The 18460-nt window shown below is 32.9% G+C and overlaps 2 protein-coding genes across 2 annotated transcripts; both read left to right on the top strand.

Moving 5' to 3' along the window:
* The first annotated feature begins 3036 nt into the window (after positions 1 to 3036).
* On the top strand, positions 3037 to 5129 carry LOC129295112 (transcription factor MYB64-like). Its single transcript, XM_054933589.1, has 3 exons — positions 3037 to 3320; positions 3457 to 3583; positions 4341 to 5129. Exons 1-3 carry the CDS (start codon positions 3037 to 3039, stop codon positions 5127 to 5129), a joined length of 1200 nt encoding a protein of 399 aa, XP_054789564.1.
* A 5139-nt stretch (positions 5130 to 10268) lies between these two features.
* Positions 10269 to 13705, top strand: LOC129295106 (calmodulin-binding receptor kinase CaMRLK-like). Its single transcript, XM_054933583.1, has 2 exons — positions 10269 to 11932; positions 12433 to 13705. Exons 1-2 carry the CDS (start codon positions 10549 to 10551, stop codon positions 13071 to 13073), a joined length of 2025 nt encoding a protein of 674 aa, XP_054789558.1. The 5' UTR covers positions 10269 to 10548; the 3' UTR covers positions 13074 to 13705.
* Positions 13706 to 18460: the final 4755 nt, after the last annotated feature.

Raw genomic sequence — 18460 nt, 5'->3', positions numbered from 1 at the left:
ACATTTGCCCTGTTCTTCACAATCGATACAACACCAACACCACACTTACATTTAGCTTTTAGCACCTAAACCCAGAGAGACTTATCATTATCGAGAAGCTTCAAACAAAGCTTAAAGATAATAGCTTTGTTCTAGATGTTAAGATCTTTAATACCCAAACTCCCTTTCTTCTTGTCTTGAATTACGTCCTTCTAGACAAGCAAATGTAACTTCTTATTGGCACTATTATCACCCCACAAAAAGTGTTTGCACTTTTTATCAATCTCAGCAATCAGCTTTTTGGGTCATAAGATTGCTTGCACATAATAGCCGGGCATTGCAGAAATAACTTACTTGAGTAGAACAGCTCTACAAGCAATATTGAGGACGTTTCTCTTTTCTAAATGCAACTGGGGATCCTTTAGATGAAAAGAGACCACACAAAAAGTACACGTGTCTAGGGATAGCAAGTAGTACATTACCACGTATCTTTCCCTGAACGGAGCATGCTTTATTTTCTCCCCCTTCTATGTGAGCGCACATAAAATTATTCTTAAAAAAATTAATTTTTTAATCTTTTAATTTTTAATTCACTTGGAACTTAATGTGACTCAATCTTTTAACTATAATTCACTACGATACAGTTCCTTAATTTTTAATTCACCTATAATTCAGTCCTTATTTTTAAATTTTTTTTAAAATTTCTTACCAAATAAGAGGGATAAAAAAATACTTATATATTATTCTAAAATACCCTCCTCTTATTTATTGATGTGAGATATAAGCTAACATGAAAAAATTAATAAAAGTTCAGAACTTAATTTGTAAGTGATTCAAAAGTTGAAAGAATGAGTTATAGGCGAGTCATAGTTGAGAGATTGAGTTACAATAAATTATAATTGAGGGATTGAGTTATAAGTGAATTAAAAATTTGAGGATTAAAAAAATAATTTTTTTTATTTTTAATTGAAATTGAAATTGAAATGTAAACTAATGCTCTGGGGGGGAAAACAAGAAAAGAAAGACAACACACTGAGTCGGCTGGTCAGAGAGATTATATTCATAGAATCTCCCTTGCAATTATAAATTAAAATATATCTGTATTTTAGGATCTGTTTATCATATTTTATGCGCTCTTTTTATATTTATAGTATAATTATTCGGCATCTAATTTGGCCAACTAACCCAAATTCAAAAATGATTTGCCCCCTTCTCTCTATTATGCAAGAAAAGAAAATTTCTAATTTTGAACACTACAAAGTTAACGCAGCTAAAAAAGTGGGTTCCCTATTTGTCCTATGGAAGTTGGCGGGTGTAAACGATGCAACTGAGATCGAAAGTAAATAAATAGTGAAAAAAATAACTAAATCCATATCTTGATTTTGAGTTCTGTTAATGGTTAAGCTCGTCGACAACATTCACACACACACACACACACACACACACATATATTCGTTTAATTTTTAATTAAGTAGAAGATCTGATGAATCTTCTCAGAATTTGAGGTTCTTTTCATCTTAATAGTTGCAAATCAAGGCCACTATACGTCAGGGAACAAGTATGAAAATGGCGATATAAGTTGATTAAAGGAAAAATGACAATTAGAAAACTCATAAAAACATACACTAATGACAACTACAGATCCCAAATTATTAAAATCTTAATAATATACCATAATTTTTACTTACAATAAATTATCTTCTATTGATTGACTTGAGATTTATAATAGATTTTTATAAATTCTTAACTAACACTACAAAAATTTATAAATATCTTATGTTGATTTTCTAAGCAATAGCAAAAAGTTACAAGTAATTGGCTTACAATTCACAACTAACTTTCATAAGTTTTTAGCTGATGTTATAAATAATTTTAAGTATATTTTGTAAATTTCTCAAACGATTTATATATAAATTGATACCAAAAAAATCATAAGTGATTATCTTGTACTTCACAACTAACTCTCATAAATTTTTAACTAACATTACAAATAATTTCAGGTATATTTTGTTTGATTTTCCAATTGGTTTATTTATTTATTGAAAAAAATATTAAGATTAACAATTAATTCCCGTAAATTCTCAGTTGACGTTATAAATAATTTAAGTATATTTTGTTGATTCTCCAATTGATTACTTGAAATTCATTAATTACAAGTAAGAATTATAATCTATTATTGAGATTTTAATAATTCAAAATCTATAATTATATTAATGTTCTTTATGAGAACCCTAATTGTCATCTCCCCTCTATTAAAAGCTAGTTTTTGCGTCTCCTTGGAGCAAATGATTCGGCAGTTAGGCCCAGTCATGTGGTGGGCCCAAGTGGATGAAAGCCCAAACTGGCGACCCATATGGAGCAAATGGCTTATTGACAAAGCATCATCATTTTCAACACGGGGTTCCGCAAGTGCGTTGAGTCTTCAACCTGGGGGCCCACTTGTGTGATTAAGTGATGAGCTTTTCCCCCAGCAATATATATATATATATATAAATCAAAACGAGTAATAAAAGATTTATTTGAATTTTAATTGAAAAAAACTTGATTAACAGAATGTGATGATGTTTGAGTAATATTTTTTAAAATTAATGTTGATAAAATTGAAGATATTTCGATTATTTTTTAGAATTAATTTTGAATGCGCAAATTACAATAAAGAACATTCGTTTTTTATAATGTAAATATTGATAAATTTATTTAATTATAAATATTTAAATTTTACTATATTTTAATAGTAATATTTTAATATTTAACAATATTCTTTTTTATTCCCAGAAGTTACGTGATTATTAATTCCTAGCCATTACTTGATTATCAAAACCAATCCACTAATCTCTCTTCACTCCCTGCATTTTTGTGAGAGAGGAAGCTCAGGAGTTACGTGATTATTAATTCCTAGCCGTTACCATATGCCACAAATAAATGTGTGTAAATCCATGTGGCTCATTATGGGGCTTGGAATTAGCTTCTCTGTCCACCTTTCTATTTGCAAAGACTTTGTCCACGTAAACTTACAGTAGTCCCTTCTCTCTATTTTGACATCACCATCAACATCCCATGTATCGATCAGTCCCACCTTTGACAGCCATAGATAGATTCTTGTGGGGCCAGCAGTCACAGAATCACAAGACTTCTACTGTGTCGCCTAACAGTGAAAGATCGAGTTTCATCGATGGCTTTGAGCAGGCTTTGAACTGGACACGCACTCAAGTCCCACCATCGTGCTGCGGAAACAGAGTTCTGGGGAAGCATGATGGTGATGATACTGTGGGAAGGAGAATCAATAAGAAAGGGTCTCGTGTATCTTTGATCAAAGGACAGTGGACTGATGAAGAAGACAGGTACGTAGAACCTTGAGGACATGACTGACTTGTATTTGCAAGTTAGCATATGTTTTAGTTATGTGTGTTGTTGTTTTCTTACACATTTATTTCTGTGAGCTGCTGCATAATGAGATGATTGTGGATTGGTGAACAGGAAATTGGTGAGGTTGGTGAATCAATATGGTGTGAAGAAATGGGCTGAAATAGCAGAGAAATTGGATGGAAGAGCTGGCAAGCAGTGTCGAGAGAGATGGCACAATCATTTGCGCCCTGATATTAAGGTCTTTTCTTCCTTAATCTTTGTCTGAGCGGTCAAAGTTTTGATGCTAAATTTCTAATTGCCTTACGTTCGATTCTACCTTGTCTGATTCAGGTAGGGTTGCGTGACCAATTTAGCATCATGTTACTGGAAATAATATATTTAGAATGTGTCTGAGGTGACATTTTATTATTTTACAGATGAAATATTTTTACTGTTATTGCATATGAAACTTTTTCAACCAACTATTTATTTAAATGACTTCAATCAAGAGTTTAGCAAATATGTCTATGATCACCTTTGTTTTCCGTAAAGTCTAGGATCAACTTTCTTTTTCTATTTCCCGTCAACAAGTATTTGACCTTTCCTTAATTACAAAGCATCTAGAAATAGATATGCCAAGGATTGATCTTAAATTGGTATTTTCTGCAAATCTTCCTCTTATTTTTGTTGGGTTTAAATATTTCTGATAAGTAAACTTGAGAAGTAAAAGAATACCTAGTTGGCCTTTTACATTTTCTCAATCAATAGCATTCGTGTCAAATGCCTGGTTATATTCAGTCAAGAATTAACCTAACTACCTGATACGATTTCCTTCTGCATAAATGTTATTTTTAGGTATGTTCTACAAATGAGTAAATTGGGTGGCGCCTATTACCTACAAAGCTAAACTGCTGCATGATTTCACGTGAATTTTTGAATGTTTTATAAATGTTTCGTTATGGTAAAAATTAAAGCACATAAATCAACAATCTTCTTCACTGTTCATCTGGTTTCAGAGAGAAAGTTGGAGTGAAGAAGAAGAGAGGATATTGGTGGAAACACATGCCAAGGTGGGGAATCGTTGGGCAGAAATAGCGAAGAACATTCCAGGAAGAACAGAGAATGCAATCAAGAACCACTGGAATGCCACTAAAAGGAGGCAGAATTCCAAGAGAAAGAAGAAAATCACACACAAAGCACACAAAAAGCCACGTTCCTCTGTACTTGAAGACTGCATCAGAAGCAAGACCCTGATGAGTAACACTGTACAGCACATTGCAGAAAACCAGTCTGATGAACCCTCTTCTGAATTTGCTGTTGTTCATGGCAAATCTGCAATTGCTGAGCCATATGATGAGGAATTGCTCTTCTTGCAAGGTTTTTTAGCTGACAATCAGAATCAGAAACAGTCTCTTACTGATGCTGACCTCTCTGAGAATTCTTCAACTTCCTACTTGTTGGACTTTTGTCAAACTGATGGTGGACAGCATCTTATTGCTGACGTGACAACTGGGCCTGGATTTGTGTTTCCCATATCAAACCCAGATGACAAAATGAGCTTCTACGAGAGTTTCCTTGCTGAGAAGGTTGCCACTCCCATTAAAGACACCCAATCAGATCTTTATCTCTCTCACCTGCTCAATGGACCAACTTCCTCATCACTTTTGTGCGGGTATGGGAATCAAAACCTGAACGTGGACTTTCAAATGGGGTATCAAGATAGTTCAGGAGGAAAGCGAGAGATGGATTTGATGGAATTGGTTTCTTCTTCTAAGTTCTCTACTAGCATCAACTGTAGCATATGAGTTGGAGCTAGCGTGCTTTCTTGGTTGGCTAAAAAAAAAAAATTACTGATGCTAGTTTTTGTAATAAAAGACGAGTTCGAATCAAACAGTGTTACATGGAATCCACTAGTGAGGGCCACATGGGAGATTCACTTAAAGGTGTAAGCGTGGGTTGGTGACAGTTATAAAATAATCCCAGATCCCGGTGTCCGAATTTGATAATGCAATACAAAGTTCGAGGTGTCAATTGAAATGGAATTTTGGGGTTTGGATGTTAATGGATTAGGTGATACCCCCCACGAAGCCATATATTTTATAATCAGAAACCAACACATAATTAACAGCAAGAGGGAGAAACCCAGTGAGATAGCCCCTAGCACTTGGAATTAGTGGAGGAATCTTACTTGCTAACCTCTAAATCCATCATCCCAATGTGCAGTTTTGAACCACTCGGCTTGCCTTCGTGTCTATTCTTGTCTAGTTTGTCCCCTGAATTTGAAACTGATGTTACCTTTCTTTGGCGCTTGATTTGTCACCATGTGAAACAGGGGATGTGTTTGGATGTTTCATTCGTATCAACTAAATTAGAATTCAATTCCCATAGCATGATATGTTTTAAAAAGCCAGTTTTGACTAGCGAAGACTTGAAAAAGTGAGGCCCAAAGACTGGGCATTAGAATTATCAAGTCTTGGTAGGCACATGAATTGTTTGCCTCAGAGAAGTTAAAGGATACGAGGGAATGTCCAAATCTGTGAATGACCCTTCCACGCATTTACCTTTTCTTGTTTTTGTACTGATTCCCCAGAAATTCCACCGATGAGTCAATTCCTACTTTGTTTTTCCCCCGTAGCAATCCCAATCAATCAATAAGGCATAGTTAATAATGATACCCATTTAAGCCCTTCAAAATATCAGACTCACATGATCAATTATGAGAAGCAAGCTTGAGAGAGCTTAGGTCTTTTTGAAGGCAAACAAAGATGCACGTGTTGATGGAATGAATCATTTGTATCCGATTAATTTTTTTGTTATTATAATTTTCTAATTCTTTACAGAGTTGCAGAGAAAGAACCTCAGTCAGGAAATTAAATTATTGAGCCTCGAGCAGTTACCTGGAGTGCATTAAAAAAATTGAGTGTGAACTTAGGGAATATGTTGCCCACTCCATTTGAGACTGACATTATTATATCATAAATCCAATTTGAATTCGGTGACTTTCTCGATGTAAATGGATACAGCTAGAACTTACTTGAAACAAATGTAAAGGTATAAATAGAGTTAGGTGAAGTTGCTCTCCCACATTAAAACGTTGTTTCTGGTTCTGTTTACACTCTAGTTTGAACTAGTAAATACTACAATACTGAGGTCTGGACTAATTGAGTAATTTCTGCTTTGTATTATCTCCCCTGTAAAAGCGAAACGGGAATACGGGTGTGTTTGGATTAGAAAATTTATAATTGAAGTTAGAATTCAACTGAGGTTAGCAAACTGAGGTTAGAAAAAAAGTTTGTGAATGTAATGTGATTTATGTTTGGATATCTTTTTTTTCAAAAGTCAGTTGGATAAACTAAAATTTGTTTGGATTTTATTTAAAAGTCAGTTGAAATGTATAATGACAAAAATAGACATGAATTTTTTTTTTGTATATATAAAACATATTGATAAATAAAAGTTATTAATTATTAAAAAAGTAAAATAATATAAAAAACATTTACAAAAAAAATCTTAATTTTTAAAATGGTAGAACTAGATGATAAATTTAAAATATTTAATTATGAAAAGTTAAAATAACTTCATAAGCACAGCAAAACTTGATAGATACCCTTAAATTAAATTAGATTCACATAATCCCAGCAAGGAAATAACTTACAAATATCGGTGCTTGGAAAAGAGGATGAATAGTGACAGTTGGGTATGCCAAACTATTCCAAAAGGCTTGACAGTTTGTAAGCAAATTTGAAGATATTACTTATAATTACGCGAGGAAGGAGAAAAGGAAGAGTTCATGTTTGTAATCATAGCTCGTGTTTACATTAAATAAACATACTAGAGATAAAAGAAGGCTGAATCTGGTCTCTTTTATTCATACCTCTAGGGAAGAAAGGTCAAAGAGCGAGAAATAGGGCCACACTTACTTGCCGAGGAGACACCAACAGAGCAGATCCAGCAACCTTGACTGCGGAAGAAACTGAACGAGAATCACAGACAGCAGTGGCTGCAAGCTAATAGGCGGCGAGTTATCAACGGAGTTGAGGAACTTCTTTGAAGATTGGCAAGCTAAGGAGGAGAGCTTTGAAGGATGAATGAACGAACTCATGAAGACAAGGAGAGAGAAGGCAAGACTGACAAATTTTTAATGGCCCCAACGTCTTCTCCACCCAACGCGCGGTGAAACTTGAAAAGCTCCTCAGATCAGCTTCGTTCAAAACGCCCATCCAGACCCTAACGCTCGTTTTCATTTTTTTTTATCCAAACAAAATTTTACAGAATTTTAACATCCTAACTTAAGTTTGGACCACCCCAACCTAAGTTGAAGTGTTATCCAAACACACACTACGTCGGCAGTAAACTACTCCCTCCAAACCGCGTCTTTCAAAGGTCGTGTTTGGTCTAAAACATGAGCTACTGAATAATTTTTAAAATTATTTTTCAGTTATATCTGTACTTTATTTTTTTTTAAATGACGTGATATATTTTTAGTTATTCTTGTCAAAATACTTATATAATATATTTAATGAAGGCAAAATTAGAGAGAATTAAATTTTTTTAAGAAATTAAAATTTCAACTAACATTTTTTGATAAATGTGAATACTTTTCTAGTTCTATTTATAAGGTACAGAGAGAAAAAAAATTTTATCTCATTTACAAAATATTTGTTAATTTTCAATACTTTTCTTTATATTTTTGCTATTATTAAATATTTTTAATAAAAAGTACTGGTAATGAGATTTAAAAATATTTATTAGGGATAAAGATAAAAATTTATTAAATTTTAAGATAAATTAAATGATGTTTAAGGTTTTCTTTGATTTTAATGAAATATATTAAAAATAACTTATAAATAGGATGAGAGAGTATAATTATCAATGTCTTATATTTTGATCAAGAGAAAATAGTTGTTAATTGTGCAATAAATTCATGAAACTTTAATCAAAGTGAATGAAGCTCGAGCGTATGCTTGAGCCTTTTTTTGGTAAAACTGTGCCTGAACTTTATTCGCTTGTGAGTTGGGATGAAGCTCTTTTACTAATATGAAAGATGCTCCTCCCTCCCTGTTAGGTATTGGCAAAACTTATTGGATTGGACTCTGCGGCATAATATCTATCTCCATGTGATCTCTCTCCTCTGTTATATTCATGCATTCAATTAGCTTCAATCACAATTTAAAAAAAATCTGCTACTCATCAACATCAACAATAACATCAATAAAAATACTCTTTTCGTCTCTCACACCCACATACAAAAATTATTTCTAACTACTTTATCCAAATGAAAAAAAAAATTCTCTTTAATTTTATTTATAAATCATTTTCAGTATATTTTATTAAAATTTAAAAACATCTTAAATTTTATTAACTTTATTTTAAAATTTAATAAATTTATACATTTACCCTTAATAAGCAAAAAAGGAATGATTTTTAGTAAATTTTTCTAACATTTAATAAGGGTAGAAAAGTAAAGATGACATAAAAAATAGTGAAATTTATTATAAATAGAATTAAAATTAATCTTTTCCCTCCATCATATAAATAAAACTATAAATAAAACAAGAGGGGTGTAATTAAATTATTCAAGGAAAATTACATATAAGTTTTGTGGAATAAACTTATTTACAAACAAGTCTCACGAAATTCAAAAATTACAACTAATTCTCTTAAAACCTAAGTGTAATTGGAAATTAGGATTAAAAAAATAATAATACTTCTATTAAACATATATACATTATACCAGTCAAATAATTCATAATTACTTTATCAATATTTTATAACTGTAACTTTATATGTCTAATAATTAAATTAATCAATTTAATTATTAAATATGTTAAGTTACAGTTATAATTAGTTAAAATTATTGTTGTAAATTACTGATAAAATATTTGTAAATAATTAATATTAAATTTTGTTAATAACAAATACTCCCTCCATTAAAAAATATAAGCAATTTTTAACTGAATCTCACTCTCCAATAAAATAGTTATCTACTTTTTAACTAACCCTATTTTTTTATATTTATTCCTATTAAACACCTATAATAAATATAAATGCATTATCAATAGGGATAATTTTAGAAAAAAGACAATGATTACACCTCAAAAATCTAAAAATGCTTTACATTTTTAACATTTAACTCTTTAAAAAATATCTTATATTTTTAAATAAAGAGAATAATTATTTAACTATTAAATATGTAAAATTATAATTGTAAAAAGTTAAAATTATAATTATAAATTGCTGATGAAATAGTTATAAATTAATTATTTAATTAATATATATATATTATTATCTTTTTAGCTTAATTTTAAATTACACTTAAATTTTAAAGAAATCTAGCTGTAGTTTTTAAATTTTATGAGATTTATTAATAAATAAGTTTGCTCCATAAAACTTACGTAATTTCCCCATAATTAATGTTATTTGAAAAAAAAAATCAGAATTTACTTTTATTAAATATATCATTTTTCTTCGGCCATAAAAACATTTTCTTATATGTAACATTTTTCTCAACTCATAAAAAATAATAAAAAGATGAAATTAAAAGAAAATAATTAACTATCCAACTTTATGCCATCAATTTATTATAAAAGGATTTTTATGTACAAATGGAGGGAATATAAAGCAAGTTTTGAGTCTATATTATATAACTCATTATCCTGCCCTGTAAACTGACATCAATTATTATTAATATGGACATCAATTAATTATAATTAATATAATTACAAAATATAAAATTTATAACAAATTGTTAAGGTGATAAAAGGGCCTATTTATTTTTCATGGAGTACAGTTAAATTCTTCTGCCCACAAGATTCAGTACTATAAAATTAAAAATACAAAATTAGAGCAGGTAGAATCAGTTTTTAACATTGATATTTGATAGAAATGATGGTAGAATTTCGATGAAATCTTATTAGGGAAGAAATAGGGAAAATCGCAATCACCGCATTAGCCAGCGCGATGATATTAAACGAATACACTCCCATGGTCCTATAGATCAGAGCGTCGTCAGTACGAGTTTGTTGTTCAGGTTTAGCAGTCAACCCACTGTTCTCTGCAAATGAATCCAACTTCCATTAACTTCTCCTTCTCTCTCTAACCTGACGCTCTTGTTTCCTGCTTCCTCTACTGTAACCTCCAATTAACAAGACCAGTAATAATAAGCCATCTTCTTTCGCTCCTGAATCTGCTCCATCTTACTATAATCTCTCTGAAACAAGGGCTATGGCTGCTATGAATATAAACTCCTCTTTCTGTAGATTCTGGATTCTTCTGGCGTTGTTTGCTTTTGTGGATTCTTCCTGCAACATCACTGACCATGATTTGGTCTTAAAGGCCTTTCAATCCGTCTCTGGATTCAATGTTTCCTGGTTCCATAGGCGAGGTTCCAACTGTTCAAAGGCTTCTCGGATTACCACAATACAGCTTTCTTCCAAGAATCTGAGTGGGTCTATCTCATGGGCTTTTATCAGGAACATGTCCAACTTGCAGGTTCTCGATCTTTCTGGGAATTTTCTCCAAGGTCATATCCCTCGGTGGTTTTGGGCATTTCCCAGCTTATCAAAAGTTGATCTTTCGAATAACAAGTTTGGAGGGAGCATTGACCTCCAATCCCGCGCAGGAAACGTTTCGTTTTCATCGGTTCAAAGTCTCAATCTCTCTCACAACAGGTTCACTAATCAGCCTCAGCTCTCTGGGTTTACAAACCTCCGAATTCTCGACCTCTCGCATAACAATCTGAGGGCTCTCCCCTCTGGGTTTCAAAACCTCACCGGGCTACACCAACTCGACCTCTCAGGTTGCAATGTCAAAGCAAATGTGAAACCCATTGCTGTTCTGCGCTCACTGAATTACTTGGACTTGTCGAACAATTCTTTCAATGGTAGTTTCCCTTCCGATTTCCCTCCTCTGGAAAGGCTCAAGTTTTTCAACATTTCTCACAACAACTTCACGGCACTGGTTGACTTAAAGGAGTACAAGAAATTTGGGAAGTCAGCTTTTATTGACGCCGGGAACGGCTTCACCTACAATACATCCGAATCCGATACGCCCAGACTTGATCCACCTCCTCCACATGCTTTACAAGCCCCGACATCCCGCCACAAACACAAAACACTGGTTGTGGCAGTGTCCTCTGCTTCGGCATTTGTGCTGCTTCTGGTGAGTATATGGGTGTGTTGCATTTACAGAAAGAAGAGGCGACTGGCGAAGAAAAAGAGATGGGCAATCTCGAAGCCGGTGCCGTTGGGAATAAAGCTGGACATATTGGGTCCATTCGCATTCGAAACCGAATCAGGGAGCTCGTGGGTGGCGGACTTGAAAGAGCCGTCGTCGGCACCGGTGGTGATGTTCGAGAAGCCGTTGATGAACTTGAGCTTCAAGGACCTGATCGCGGCCACGTCACACTTCGGCAAAGAGTCGCTGCTGGCGGAGGGAAGGTGTGGGCCCGTGTACAGCGCCGTCGTCATCCCCGGTGACATCCACGTGGCAATCAAGGTCCTGGAAAATGCGAGAGACGTCGATAACGATGACGCCATCGCGCTGTTCCTTGACCTGTCCAAGCTCAAACACCCCAATTTATTGCCACCCTCCGGTTACTGCATTGCAGGTAGTTTCCGTACCTATTTCTCAGACGTTCCAACTTTCAAACTTTGTTATTTTCTGCTGCAGAGTCCTTTGAATTTTGTTTTAGTCTCTCGCATTAAATGCCCTTCTTTAGTTCTTTCTTTACGTTCGTTCCTCACGGAATGTCAAACTCGTGAACTCTTTGAGCAACCAATTTCGCCTAAATACTGCCCTCACAATTTTTTACGTTTAGGAAATAACCTAAAGTGAGTAATCAATCAAATCAACATTAAATTAGAAAGCTAAATGTAGGTGTAAGTTATTTATTCTATTGAGAAAAGTTGCGATCCATTTATTGTAACCATAATTCTGAGAAGGTCACCGAATTCAGTTTGAATTGTCATTCATTGGCTTCATGCTGTGCTGGTTTTATTTGTTCTTTTCCATATCAAATGGTTCATCCGACCCATTTCTCATGTCGACGTCACCAAGGATTGAATAGAATTGCATTTTCAAATGTTAATATTTCTTTATGAAATTTAGGCAGGGAGAAGCTGATTCTGTACGAGTTTATGTCAAATGGGGATTTGGGGAGATGGCTGCACGAGCTGCCAACTGGGCAGACTAACGTGGAGGACTGGACCGGTGACACGTGGGAGATTCAAAACGGCTCCGGATTGCAAGTCTCATCCCCGCCGGAGAAGATGAGTTGGCTGACACGACACCGTATTTCAGTCGGGATCGCGCGGGGGCTAGCATATCTTCACCACGCAGGGTCAAAGCCCGTCGTCCACGGCCACCTAGTGACATCGAATATCTTACTCGCCGACGACTTGGAGCCCCGAATCGCCGATTTCGGGATCGGGAACATCGGGAAGGAACCGCAGGGCCCGACTTGCACCACGGAGACGGACGTTTACTGCTTCGGGGTGGTGCTGATGGAGCTGTTGACTGGGAAGGCCGGCACGGCGGAGACGGTGGTTCGAGTGAGAAAGGCGGTAAGGGAGGGGCAAGGGGAGCGCGCGTTGGACGAGAGGCTGAGAGTGAGTTGCGACTGGGAAAGCGAGATGCTGGAGAGCCTCCGAGTGGCGTACTTGTGTACGGCCGAGTCTCCCGGGAAAAGGCCTACCATGCAGCAGGTCTTGGGTCTGCTCAAAGACATCCACCCACACGACCCGATTTGACTCGCTCCCCAACTCGTTTCCCTTTCTCAAGTTCCAACACAGTAATGATCAAGAACCACGCTCCTCGGAAGCGTTTGTCGCCCCGTCTCGTTAATGTCATTGTTTCCTCCTTGCGCGGGACTTGTTTGCACGGGCGGTGACTATGAGCTCGCGTGGTGTTCTGGATCATACTGGTAACTGGTTTGTCCCCTATGCATGTAGAGTACTTTGTAATTGTATTATACTTTATTTAAAAAAGAAAAGGAGAAAAAAGAGTAAAAAGATGGACAAAAAGAAGTGGGGCAGGAGAAGATGATTATAATTTTAAAAAAAAAACAAAACAAAACAAAACAAAAACGGAGAAAAGGAGAATAATGGAGCATTATTTTTTCCCCCCCTCCTTGGAGGAGCTTAAGACAGAAGAGGTTGCTTCATTGTTTAATATTGCGTTTCTCTTTGACTTTGTTTCTTTCTGCTTTTTTTGTTTTGGTTTTTTTATTTTTCATGGGGCAAGGGAATATCCTACCTTTGCCTTTCGTCTCAAAAAGAAACGAAGATGAGGTAGAGAGGATAGATACAACTAAGACTGGCCATATTGGCAGGTTTGTGTTTGTTTTATATATATATATATATATATTGACCCAAAGGGACCATTTACATGGCGTGAGATACTAGTGGTGTCGCGGGTTTTGGTGTCTTTTATTGAGCAAATTCCTCTCTGGATTCTGACTTGTCAATCTTGGAGGCTAGTCTGTTGTTTGTCAATGCGTCAACTATATACAATTGTTGAGCATTACGAAGACGCTAGCTTGAAATTTTGCTGTTGGATAGAAAAATGTGGATAGAATAATCTTCAAGACGCCTGGAATTTGAGTAATGGGCACTCCAAACGCCGAAATTTCCTTCGATTTTATATTATTTAATCATTTCAGGTGTACCTTTCGGATGAAATTAAGTGCTATTTAACACACACACACAACCCCCCTCCCCAACAGAGAAAGCAATCCTGTAGGTTGTGAACTATAGGATGTACTCCCCCCATATAGTTTAAAAAAATTTGATTAACTATATTAATTATGTTTGAAAATAAAAAAATTAAATTATAATATTTTTTATTAATTGTGTTAATTAAATTTTTATTAATTATTTTTTATGATTATAAAGGATAACATTATGAGGAATAATTTAAAAAGTTTGCAATAAATACTTATTAAAAAATATAATTTTGTTTATATAAAAAATAAGTTAAAAGTAATAGTTTTTTTCATGAATAAAAATGGAGAGTGCATTGGTCGTCTCTAACGGTATTTTGTGCCTCTACGTCAAGATTTTTTTTTTTTTTTTGGTTGGGAGTGGCTGTCGAACCAGAATACTTTAACCTAATCATTTCCTTCGAGTGGCACTCGTGTCCTAGGTTGTTTTTGAGATATAATGCTCTAAATTCTACGACATGTTTTGGAGAAAAGAACTCTTATGAGATTTGATATGGAATTTTTTGTTTGACCAGACACAACTAAAAATATATAAATGATGCATGTGAATGTATATGTAACAAAAACATTGTTGAAAGTATTTAAAAGCTGAGACGGGTGATCTGTTGGAGATTTCCTATTTTTAAAGAAATTAAGTTTAAATATTAAATTAAATGTACTATGTTTATTGTGTAACAAAACACATGGCGTGAGAGGATTTAACGTCCCAGCGTTGGATTAGAAAACCTGGGAATTAGGTAATTAATATCATTAGCTCCGACTTTGTACAGTTTCTCGTGAGGCATTGAATAATCTATTCAAGCAACATCTAATGATTGAAACATTGGATACTGAAAAGTAAAGTGTTCAACACTTCGCCCCAGGAAGAGAGAGAGAGAGAGAGAGAGAGCAGGAGATACGGTTTAGTTTTTCTTTATTTTTGAATTTTTATGACGTGACGTTCCCGCGTAGGGCTTTTGATATTTTTTTTTTTTAATATCTAATCTATAATTGTTGAGAAACCTTAACCAACAGGAGTATTTCAAATATATGCATGGCATTTTTTTACCAGTATATCATTCTCACACACACAATGTGTGTGTATACAATGCCCATTTAAATTTCAATTGAGTGTAATAAATTATAAAAATAATTAATTAAGTGATAAATTTTAATTATAATTAATCATGTTATAACGTAATCTGTTTGAATATTATTTTTTTAAAATTAATTTTAATAAAATTAAAGATATTTAGATAATTCATTCAAAATCAATTTCAGCCATATAAATTACTATAATTTTTTAATTTTATTAAATTTCATGTCTTTTTTATAATTATTTTGGGCCTTTCTTGTAATTTTTTCATATTTGTTAAATAATTTGAATGGAGAAGCTCGGGAGCTTTGAGAAAAAGATGACTTTTTTGGCAAAAATTGATTTCCTGGACAAATGGATGTTTGGATAGTTTTGACAAAAATTAATTTTTTACCTCAAATAATCAATTAAAATACTATCCAAACAGGCACATAAACGTTTCTCTTCAACTAATTTTGATTTAAAATATAAATAATTTTGTTCACAAATTTTTTTTATTTTACCACTTGTATTTATTAATTTAAATATTTATTTAAATATATCTCTCACTCATTATAGAATATATAGATAATTAAGATTAGGAGAAAAAACTATTATATACAAACTTTTTTAAAAAACAATGTATATTTTAGATGGAGTATATACTTCACATATTAGGAAGTCTGAAACCAAAATCAATTACGCTTATGTGCTACAAAGTAAGCTAACTGGTCGATGACCTGGCAAGCTAGATGTCTAGATCCAGTTGCATCCCTGGCTAGCTAGTGATTTGATAAATTTTAAAAGGAGATACTTATTCAAGCACATATATAAATATATCAACATTGGGCTCATTCCCAAAACCTCTTTCGAACAAGAGAAGTGGCGTTATCATTAAAATAACTAATGATTGGCAATGAGATTTGATAAATTAAATGTAAGCATGACAAAAAAATTATTCATAAATAAGTATTAATATAAAATAAATTGTAATTAAAAATAGGAATACAAACTTATTTTTTTCAAACAAGACTTATTATTAATCTTTATTTGTCAATAAACTTTTTTGTTAGGGTTTTGAATATGATTCTTCTTTTAATTAATTTATTAGTTTAATTTTTTTTTTTTTTAAGAACGAGGCAGGGGGGCATTGACTGTGGCATGGAACATGAAGTTTATGAAGGCTCACCATTGAATGCCGACGTGTCTTCTTTTTTCTGGAGACAGTAGCAGCACTAGTAGCTTTTTGATTTTCCGTGGGGGCAAATTAGGATGCTTGGTTCTTTAATTCTCTTTTCCAAAGCCGAACCTGCCTCAATGTTGATTCTCCAAATAAAGTACACGCTGACGCCTACCCCTCACAAACACTTTTGCCCCTCCCTCCCCAATCCATCCGGTACCTTTTTTTATCTTATTTATATAGTAAAAAAAATTATTTTGTTTATAAATTATATCATTAAATTTTTATTATAAATTTTTTATTTTATCTTTTATTAAATGTTAGAGAGAGAAAATATGTTATTAAAATATATATATTTAATAAAGATAAAGTTAAAAACGTATTAAATTTTAAGACAAAATTAATGAGTTTTAAAGTTTTCTTTAGTACTGATGAAACATATTGAAAGTGACTTATAAATAGGACCAAGAAAATATCTGTCTTCACTTACTTCTTTGAAAAACTGTCCGTTTTAATCTATTTTTTATAATTAAAATTACATATCTTAATAAGTATTTATTATAAAATTTTTAAATTACCTGTTATAATTTAAATTAATAAAAAATAATTAATACATGTTTATGTTAATTAATACATGATATTTTAATTTAATTTTTTATTTTCAGGCATAATTTTTATAGTAAATTGATTTTTGTAAGCTGTATGATATAATTATATATATATATATATAGACATAGAGGGAGTATATTTTTATTTGTCATAATGATAACAAATTTCAAATTAAAATATACTCCTAAAGATATAAAAACACATAATTCATAGAGCATGTTATTTGAGTGAGTGTTTAGGAAGTGGGAGTTTAAGGACATAAAACGATGGTAAAAGACCACGTTGGTTGGACTTGGATGTCTAGCACTGACTTGGTTTTTCTTTATTACGCTTTTACTATAAATATGAATCATTTAAATTAAATTTTAGTCATATAACTTAATTTGTATTTTTTAAATCTTTTAAATTTAAGCCATCAAATCTAATTTAACAGTACAAATCTGCAACACAAGCTCGTATGAGTGTTTCGGCAGTGGGAGTTTTATGCAGGCTTTTGCTTTGCGCGTTGTTTCCATTTTCACTACAAATATGACTCACCACTATCACTCCACTTTTTTTTTTTTTAAAGTTCATCATTACCCCTTTTTGAGGCAGGTTTGCTTTGGGGCTTGGCCCACAGTTCCGGGCTTCTTCTTTTCACTAAACTTATGGAAATTATATATACTCTTTATGTTTTAAATTATAAAATATTTTTAAATAAATTTTTTTATTTTAAAATATAAGACACTTTAAATAGATTAAAATTTTATTAAATATATAATTTTAATATTATTTTTTCTTTTTATAATTAATTTATGTTTTTTTAATATATTAAATGATGGGTATTTTTAAAAGTTTATATTTTTATTTTAAAGAATAAAGTTGTTATGTGTATTTAATGAGATTTATTGATATATGAGATCTCATCTAAAAGTGTCTTATAATTTGTGATGGAGGGAATAATAAAGGTTCTATATGCCTCCTGCAAAATCATATATATATTTTATTTTATTTACTTAAATTAATGCTCCATTTTTTTTTGGGGGCTTTTGTCTGGTCTATATTGAGAAAAATATTCCGGTAAAAATGGAAGATATTAATTTTTTTTAAATTTTTACAGTTCAAGTTGGTATAATCCAATTCCTCATCCTCCACTCGTTCAAAAATCAAAATATTGGTCTCTGACGTTGAAGGACGCAATTCAGTCATCCATGAGCCATCCCACGTGGTACAAACAGCAATTAACGGAGTTTATTCTGCTCACATGGCAAACAGGTCAGTTCCATGTCAGATAATGAAGGGAAAAAAAATGAAAAAGCCCTTGCAAATAAAAGAGGGAGGCGGATGCGCACTAAGAGCTTCGAGCCTCATTTAAAATTAATGGACAGATTCATGCCACATGAACAGAGTACTGCAACATACAAGGATGTAAGATTGAAAATCAAAAGAAGTATTTTCTCAAATCACCTCTGGTATATTTTATTAGAGTTAAAAAAATTTTAAATTACATTAACTCTATTTTAAAATTTAATAAATTTTAACTGCTACCTATAAGAATAAAAGAAATTGTTTTTAATAATTTTTTCTAATATTT

Source organism: Prosopis cineraria, unplaced genomic scaffold (assembly GCF_029017545.1).
Source record: "Prosopis cineraria cultivar Desert tree isolate PC_DT_omini unplaced genomic scaffold, ASM2901754v1 PC49, whole genome shotgun sequence".
NCBI lineage: Eukaryota > Viridiplantae > Streptophyta > Magnoliopsida > Fabales > Fabaceae > Prosopis > Prosopis cineraria.
Note: the sequence above shows the minus strand (reverse complement) of the source record. Positions and strands in the feature narration are given on the sequence as shown.

Excerpts from the sequence above, each read along its gene's own strand:
- LOC129295112 (XM_054933589.1), top strand. The coding sequence starts at position 3,037 with ATGTATCGATCAGTCCCACCTTTGACAGCCATAGATAGATTCTTGTGG. Across the intron at positions 3,321-3,456 it reads TGGACTGATGAAGAAGACAG|GAAATTGGTGAGGTTGGTGA; the intron begins GTACGTAGAACC and ends ATTGGTGAACAG. Across the intron at positions 3,584-4,340 it reads ATTTGCGCCCTGATATTAAG|AGAGAAAGTTGGAGTGAAGA; the intron begins GTCTTTTCTTCC and ends ATCTGGTTTCAG.
- LOC129295106 (XM_054933583.1), top strand. The coding sequence starts at position 10,549 with ATGGCTGCTATGAATATAAACTCCTCTTTCTGTAGATTCTGGATTCTT. Across the intron at positions 11,933-12,432 it reads CTCCGGTTACTGCATTGCAG|GCAGGGAGAAGCTGATTCTG; the intron begins GTAGTTTCCGTA and ends TATGAAATTTAG.